General features: G+C 35.5%; 1 protein-coding gene across 3 annotated transcripts; it reads left to right on the forward strand.

Annotated features, from left to right (window-relative positions):
* The first annotated feature begins 220 nt into the window (after positions 1–220).
* On the forward strand, positions 221–7,608 carry LOC104116838 (uncharacterized). Of its 3 annotated transcripts, none has more exons than XR_690931.4 (7): positions 221–874; positions 2,941–3,052; positions 3,156–3,327; positions 3,421–3,608; positions 4,500–4,651; positions 5,677–5,792; positions 6,999–7,608. XR_690931.4 is itself a non-coding variant. In XM_009627783.4 (6 exons), the coding sequence occupies exons 1-5, from the start codon at positions 414–416 to the stop codon at positions 4,623–4,625; spliced, it is 1,059 nt and encodes a 352-aa protein (XP_009626078.1). In that variant the 5' UTR covers positions 221–413; the 3' UTR covers positions 4,626–4,651; positions 5,677–6,972. The 3 variants fall into 3 exon arrangements, 1 of the variants encoding a protein (XP_009626078.1); XR_011409694.1 differs by lacking the exon at positions 6,999–7,608 and adding an exon at positions 5,909–6,972 and having other exon boundaries at positions 5,677–5,874; XM_009627783.4 differs by lacking the exon at positions 6,999–7,608 and having other exon boundaries at positions 5,677–6,972.
* The last annotated feature ends 1,123 nt before the right edge of the window (positions 7,609–8,731 follow it).

An 8,731-nucleotide genomic window follows, 5' to 3' on the forward strand; every position in this document is an offset into this window, starting at 1 on the left:
AAAAAGAATAGGATGATTAGGTTACGCATGATTTTTATAGATAAGAAGGAAACACAAGTATTTTCATATTTGGTCTTTGTTTACGTCTATAAATTTATAATACCATTTAACAAATTTATAGATATTTTTTAATCCCGCAGACAAATTTACTTATATAGCTCGGGGTAAATTTGAACATGCATTCAAGTTTCATGGACTGTTCAAACCCCGAAAATGTCATCCTATCCATTCTTTCCAAATGGCAATTCGGTCATTCAATAATCAAATGAAAACGAAAACCAGCATGATTTTGAGAGAGAGAGAGGTGAGTGAAGAGAGAAAATAAAGATCTGCTAGTGAGAGACAGAAAGAAACCGTTAATTTCAGTTAGGGAGAAACAGTGACAGTTAGCAACTGAGGAAATAATACTACTCATGAGCGAGAGAGGGACAACAATGGCGGTTTCCGATGAGGACATAGCTCGAGCATTGGAGTCTCTCTTCTGTGAACCAAACCCTAACCCTAACCCAACATTCACCGGCATTCTTCAGCAGCTTCAGTCCAAGCTTGGCGGATATGACCTCTCTCACAAGGTTGATTTCATTCGTGCTCACATCCAAGACCTCTTCAACCGCCACCACGCTCAGCCTCAGCCTCAGCCTCCTCTCCTCCGTCAAAATCACCACTTTGCCCTCCATACCCACCGCCCCAATATCCAACCCTACCCTCCTGATTCTGGTGGGTCCCATCATCCCTACGGTTACTCCTTCAGTCCACCTCCACCTCCACCCCATCACCACCTGCCACAATCGGTTTCCAAGCCTGAGCCTTTTCCCACCACACATGCCGCGGCGGCTCCTGCAGTGTCAGCTGCTTCTGAACCTCCAAAAGAGAGGTTAGTGGGTACTCTTTCTTTTTAAAATAATAAAGTAAATTCTAGTACTCCCGCAGTCCTAAATTTCTGTGATGGTGTTTGATTGGATATGAAATTTAATGAAGGAAAGAAATACTTTTGGAACTTGGTTTTAAATATATCATAACATTTGTGAGTCTCGTCGGAGGTAAAATGAGAATTTTAAAGTTGAATTATTTTTAAATGAATAAATATGTCATTTTTTTTGGATATTGACTAAAAGGGAAAGAGTGCTACATAAATTGGAAAGCTTCTTAGTTTGGTGAGAAAGTGGAACTTCTTTTTCCTGTTAGACAAAGTTCCCCTCATCTTCTCGCCAACTAAATTTCAGCTTTAGTTGATTTCTATGTCTCTTCTAAAGAACCACGTTAGATTGAAGCCTTGGTTGAATTATGTTGGGCATTAACTGCTTGCATTTAAGAGGATTACTTTACTATTTTATGATATTTTTACCCGTTTGAGATTGTAAGGTAGAACTTAGGAAAAGCTCAATTTTTTTCCAGTCAATGCAATTTAAGAATGTAATGGCCCTTACTGTACCCAATGCATGGAAGGTAATATAGGAACAAAGTTTGTGGGGATTTTGTTGGTTTGGAGTTGAGTGTATGCATCAGTTTAGGCCATCTTGAATGGGTGCTAACTTAAATATCGGCCGTGTTATTGATGATTTTAATAGCTTTAATATATTACTTCAGTGAAAAATCTGACAACACTTGTAACATATGAAAGAAGTTTCTTATAGTGAGTAAATTTATTGTCCACGGTATCTCACGTCACACAAAATATGGCATCTTAAATGAACTGATTTTTTTTTATCGGTAAAGGATAAGTTTATTGATTACCAACATCAAGTGAGTAAACAACAACGACCCAGTAGAATCCCACAAGTGGGGTCTGGGGAGAGTAGAGTGTACGCAGACCTTACCACTACCCCAGAGGGATAGAGAGCATGTTTCCGAAAGACCCTCGGCTCAAGAAGAAGAAAATAAACAATAGACAACAGATCAGTGACAGCAACCAGAAAAATAGTATCAACATCGTAAGAAACAGAAAAATAGATGTAAAAGCAATAACAGTAACCAGCAATAACGCCATATAAAATAGTGTGGAAACTACATAAACCACTAACAACCCACATCAAAGCATTATCAGCCCAGCCCTGCCCCCGGAACAACATAGAAAAACGCTCGACTCCCTCCTAAACCTACCACCCTAATGCTCGACCTCCACACCTTCCTATCAAGAGCCATGTCCTCGGAGATTTAAAGTAAATGAACTGAAATTCAATGCTACTATACTGTAAATGAACTGAAATTTCAATGCTACTATACTGTAAAATTTCATTTGGCCGACTTAAACAGATATATTTTTTTGGTAGGTCAGTTAAACAGATAGATTTGATGAAAGCATGAGTTTTGACTTTTGTTTTTCCTTAAGCTGCTATAACACGTAGGTAGTCTATCTGCTGACAAAATACAGAGGCCCTATCTTACCGGCGGTGTCAATATTGGGAAGACCAAACTAATTTAAAGTATTTTTTTCTTTTGCAGTCAGCTAAAATTCTTTTTGTTTGTAATTCTTTACTCGTGATCTTTGAGTTGAATAAGTTATTATCAATAATCACGGATAAAATACTGAAAAGGGCTTGTTTCCAAAAGATTTATTCTCCATGTTTTCTTTTTCTCCCTTTTCTTTTCTTTTTCTTTTTCTGCCGTTGGCGTGGGGTGGGGGAGTGGTGGTGGAGATATAGGCCGTTACCAGTAAGATAGTAAGGTTCTAATAATTGAAGTCTTGATGAATAAATGAAGAAAACTGGTGATGTGAAACAGTATCATTATCTTGTGGTATGCATACCACTTTCATGGAAAATGCTTATAATGGAAGCTTCTTTTTGCACCCTCCTGACCTTATAGCTTGTAACAAAAAATTCTGGTGCAACTTCACTGTGTAGCATTTGTCTGCTGCTGCATTATGTGGGAATAATTAATATTTTATTCTGAGAGTTTACTGCTGATAGGTTTAATGAGGGATTTTGTCTTGTACTTTAGTGGTCAAAGTGGAAAGAAAAGAAGAGGTGGCCCTGGTGGATTAAACAAACTCTGTGGTGTCTCTCCTGAACTGCAAACCATTGTTGGCCAGGCAACCTTGCCAGGAACTGAGGTTTCGATGTTTAGATTGAAACCTTTCCTTTCTTCTTGTTGATTCTTTTTTTGTTAAAGATGGTTTCTAATTTTTCTGCTTAAACTTTTCCTTTCCAACTCAGATAGTCAAGCAGCTGTGGGCATACATAAGGAAACATAATCTTCAAGATCCAAATAACAAAAGGAAGATTATCTGCAACGATGAGCTGCGTTTGGTATTTGAGACAGATTGTACCGATATGTTCAAGATGAATAGACTGCTAGCTAAACATATAGTCACTCTCGAACCTTCAAGTATGATTCCACCAGCAATTGTTTTCTCTCTGTTTTTTGTCCGGGCGATTCTGACTCTTAAATAGAACTGTCAATTGGTTATGACATGTACAGAGCAAACTGCTCAGAACCCTAAAAGAGCAAAAACTGATGAGGAATCTGGTAGTAAATGCGAGGAAGCTGTTCCAGTTGTGATAATATCAGAAGCACTTGCAAACTTTTTGGGTATTTCAGAAAGGGAGATGTCACAAGCAGAGGTTCTGAGGCAGGTCTGGGAGTATATAAAGGTGAACCAGCTTGAGGTGGGTGGCCAAGTGAGCATTTCCGGTCGATATTAGTTTGTCCAATAGTCTGCCTTTTTACAGCAATTTCATGATTAGTTTCAGTTTACATGTATTATGAGAACTCAGCTAACTTTAAGAAGAGTAGTTCCCTATTTACGTTTTAACTCACATTGCTCTCAGCAAAACTAGCCAAGTAAACATTTCATGATTAGTTTCAGTTTACACATATTATGAGAACTCAGCTAAATTTAAGAAAGTATTTCCCTCAAGTATGTCCCTGCTGTCTTACTTCATCTGCACATGTAATTCGTCAGACAAGCATTTATGATTACAGACATTCATAATCTGCATTAAGAGAGTAGGTTCAATGTTAATCATTAGGAAGTGCCCTAATAAAAATTTGGGCAAAAGCTAAGCGTATACTGTTTCCCCTGCATAATTCAACTGTAGATATTTTTGAATTTGTGGTTGTGTTTATCTGGTGAAATATATGCCTCCATGTTAATAATTGCAGGTCTATAGCATGTGATGAATGATTTCCATGCGTTATTTTCATCTTTTCATCAATATATGCACCAATACTTCTATTGCAAATGTTACTTGGCATGAAAAGCTATGTGACTATATTGAATTACCCAATTGTATGTTGGAAATATTCAACTATTGGTGTTGGATTCCCATTGTATCATGTTAATTCTCTTTGAGTTGTAAGATCAAATGATAGATCAATTGTCCACGCACAACTACTACTTTCTTGAGCAGATCATTAGTTGTCAATCTATTGTTCTTGTTTTTTTCCTTTTGTGTAATTCATGAGATTATTTTGCGACCTGCTTCTTGCTTCTTCAACTTCCTTTACAGTATATGTTTGAGAATTTCATTATTGTAATCTATTTTCCAAACTTCCAGGACCCTTTGAATTCGATGGTCATACGGTGTGACGCAAAATTGCAAGAGCTTCTAGGATGTGAAAGTATTTCTGTACTTGGTATACCGGAGATGTTGGCAAGACATCACCTTTTTAAGATATCTTGACCACTGATCTGACTGGTTAACACGGCGTATGTAGTTTTAGTTCATGATCCTTTTTATTACTCGATATTGAGCAATTTGTTTTTAAAGTGGTTCCATTTTCTTTAAAGATTTTGTGATTATATATCAAACTACTAATAATTGAAGCAAGTTTTACGTAGTGTCGTGAGGCTTTTTTTGTTAAGCGCAGTCTCACTATGTATTCCAAACCTTTCAAGGTGACAAAAAGAATAAGCTGAATCAGATAAAGATCGATGGAAATTTTATTTTAAAAAAAGGCAATGGAGTTGATACAAGGTCTACAAAAGACAATTAATGAGTACTATTTCAAATTTACAATACAAAAGGTCGTACGTGTCTATCACAATGGCTTACAGAATCATAATCTGAAAAACCAAAAAAAAAAAAAATGTATTCTGAAATTCATCTTGTGAATATTGCACCACTTTTGGGGTATCATGTTTGTAGTGTATAAAGACTGTAAAGAACTTCAACACCTGTAGCTGCAAAAATGCGTATCTTGAATATGTAAATTTTTGAGCTTCCTTGTATTATGTCTTATTGTATCTTCTTTCTCTATGCATATCTCTTTTGTCACTTCTATATTAGCAAATTCTTTTTATTGATCACCTACAATCTTTCAAGATCATGATACGATTAGAAATTTCCTCATAATTAATGCCTAATTGGTTGAGCGCATAATGACATAATGGGCAGAGTGAGCAACTGTAGTTTGACAATGTAAAGGCTATATCCAGGAAAGTTGGGTTTAGGTTCTTCTCATGCTCGCCTTTTGTTTTTTATTATTCGATTTCATATTGTTCTGTTTAGCTGAACTTGATGCTGTTAGTTTTTAAAATTATTGGGCTTGTCATATGTAGTTTATATTTCATAATAGTGTTCATTTTTCTCGGCTATAATTATGTTATCCAGTACTATCAATTTTTCTTTTGTTATTTGTGGTTGCTCTCATGTGATTTGTGATGTAAACTTGTAGATCCACTTGCATGAGATTATCTACGGCAGAGTATTAAGAAACCATTTCTATTTGCAGGTAAAGGTGCTGATGCTAACTTGTTTTGTCTTAACATGATTTAGCCCAATTCCTGGAGGAAAGTTCAGCTGCGTTCTGCTTCACTTGTTTTCGTCTTGGAAGCTTTGCTCAAGAAGGTAAGTTATTGGTAGAATTTGTTCTATGGGTTGTTTGCAAAGTTCTAATTTGTAGCTTAATATGCCTTATGAGATAGGGTTGGTGTTCATAGGCAGTACTAACTCAAGTAAAGAAGCAGACCATAGAATGAATGAGAAATGTAAATATGATTATCAACCTGCCATACTATGTTTTGTTGGGTTGTATTATGTTCTATATATATAAAAGCCTCAGGTTATGCTTGCATATGATGTATCTTAAGATTTGAGTTCATCAAACGAGGTGAAGCTCATGAAGCTTGTTAGTGTTGCCCATTTATGGTTTTTGTGTATGCTTCCAAAACCTTTCTGTGGTAGAAAGTACCCTAGTGGTTTTAAAAGACTAAATAGTATTTTGGTATCTCGTTTATGGGCTAGTCGATTTTTATCCAACATTTTTGAAATAGGTTACTTATTATTATCTTTTGTAAAAGGTGGCGAAATAACCTTATTTTAACATTGTTAGTTTTCCAATGAAGAAAAGTCATATATCTTGTAGAGCCATTTCTTAATCTTTCTGAGGATTGAAACCTGTTTTCAGTTATAAATCATTATTAAGCAGGGTAAACCTATCAATTGCCTCTGAAATTTAACTATAAACTCTAGTAGATACTCAAATTTAGACGGTCTTAATCCTATAATAATAAATGATTGTCCTTTAACTTGACAATATTCACTACAGTGCTCTTAATATTAGTGACAGATAGCTCCCAGCACCATTTATACCTACTATCTTCTTTTTTTTCTTCCTTCTGTATGAGGTTTAAGAGGAGGTTTTCACTGAAAATGATCCACTCTTCCTCCTAATCACTGTTAGAGGTGGATCTAGGATTTTTATAACATGGGTGCACCACTAAAGAAAGTATTAAGTGGGAATTGATCTCTGCTCTTCTAGGTAAAAAACTGAGCACTCAACCAAGTGCACCATTTAGCTTCTTTAGAGCATGAGTGCCAACAGATAATATTAGATCAATTCTAGCAAATATATACATAAAATATCTAGTTTGGTGAAGAGACCATGGGTTCGTGTGCCCCATAAGATAGGTTATAAACCCACCCCTGATCACTGTCCATATATTTTTCCAGAGTGGTATGCACATGGATCAATGTCAAAATTATTCTCAAAGTTTGATGAAAACACTGACATTGGTTTATTAAATTGTCAATGTTCTGTTTTCTGTGGAAAAGGTCCAAGGTCCGTGACCCTGAAATCACATGCTGGATTCACATGACATACAGTCACCGAAAGTAAGAATAAACAGCCACAGATCTTGTCACATTCCAATCCTTTGTTACTTGTATAAAAACCATTGCCTAATAACAAGCCTAGCAAACTGCACTTAGCAAAAATGGCCAAAGCTTGGTGCGTGACCTTGTTGCTTTTTGCACTGATGACAGTGTACATTGAAATGGCGAATGCTGGAACGCCAAAAACTATTTGCAGGGTCACAATTAATGAGCTTGCGGAATGTCTACCGGCAGTCATGGGCCAGAAACCTCCGCCACCAACAGCGGATTGTTGTGCAGCTCTGCGCAAGGCCGATTTGCGTTGTATGTGCAACAAGAAATCTGAACTCGGCCAACTTGGGATCAATCCTGCAGCTGCTATGAAACTGCCAAAGCAATGTAAAATTAATGTTCCTCATGGATGTTAAAGGCTCAAGTCTTGAAATTAATTAAAAGACATGTATTTTAGCATGACTTGTTTCTCTTCCTTGTGAAGTTGACATACTCCATGGTTGTTTGCATTTCTATTCCGTCAGAATTTGAATAAACTTTCTTTCCAGTTATTGTTCTACATTTCAGAATTGACCAATATTTAGCTTCATCTAACCTCCCCCCTCTCAAACCCCATGCCCACCAGCTACAATAACTATGCCTCAATCCTAACAGGGGCGGCTCAAGTCTAAAGCCAAATTTAATATGATGCCTAAATTTTTAAAAGAAAGTTATACGATATATTTTTATTTAAAGTCTATTTTTAGCTTTTTGAGATACAAAGTTGTTAATAATCCTTTTTATAATCGATTTTCCTTAATAATTTATTTTCAATTGATAATATAGCCAACTTATTTAATTTTTCTTGCGATATTGTTAATTTTAGACAATATTTTATATAACAATAGAAGTATAGAACTATTGGAAGCTTAAATTTCTTGGAGAAAAAAAGTGAGTAAGAATATTAAAGAGAAAGACAGAAAATATGTAGGGTTTTCTTAAATATGAAGAGATCAGGAAAATAAAGATTGACTTGGACAAATTAAGAAAGAGAGAGTAAATTTTTTACACGTTGTCTAATGAAAGAGTAAGAAGTGAAAAATTGAAACGTTGGTAAAACTATTCATCTACTCATATTTAAGTAAGTCAAATTATTACTTTATCTATGTATCTAAAGAGCTTTCTTTCCTTTTATATTAAAAATACTACGTTTGTATTAAAAGTACTAAATATTACTATTTTTTAAATACCTATACACCTATTATTTTTAAAAAATGGGCCCCCAAAATTTGGAGGCCTAAGGCACAAGTCTTAAATCCTAAGCAAGTTGGAATCGAATGTATGAATTCTCAAATATCTATTTCGCTTATGTTATAAAACAATAATAGAAAAGGAAGAGTATTGAAGAAAAAAGTAGAAAGAGAGAATTCTTATTGATTTGGGATGAATTACAATGGAATAGAACCCCTCTATTTATAGGGGAAGAGTGACTTAACTACAAAGTAACAAATCCTAAAATCTCTCTAAACTATAGACATTTACCTTAAATACAATTCTATTTGTAAGACTCCCCCTTGAATGTCTATTCAACATATAATGTATCTCGTTAAAACCTTGACTAAAATAAAACCCAGTAGAAAAAATATACCTTTTGGTTGTCTCGTTAAAAACCTTGTAAGAAAACCCAGTGGGACAAAACCTTG

This window comes from Nicotiana tomentosiformis, chromosome 7 (genome assembly GCF_000390325.3).
Source record: "Nicotiana tomentosiformis chromosome 7, ASM39032v3, whole genome shotgun sequence".
Taxonomy (NCBI): Eukaryota; Viridiplantae; Streptophyta; class Magnoliopsida; order Solanales; family Solanaceae; genus Nicotiana; species Nicotiana tomentosiformis.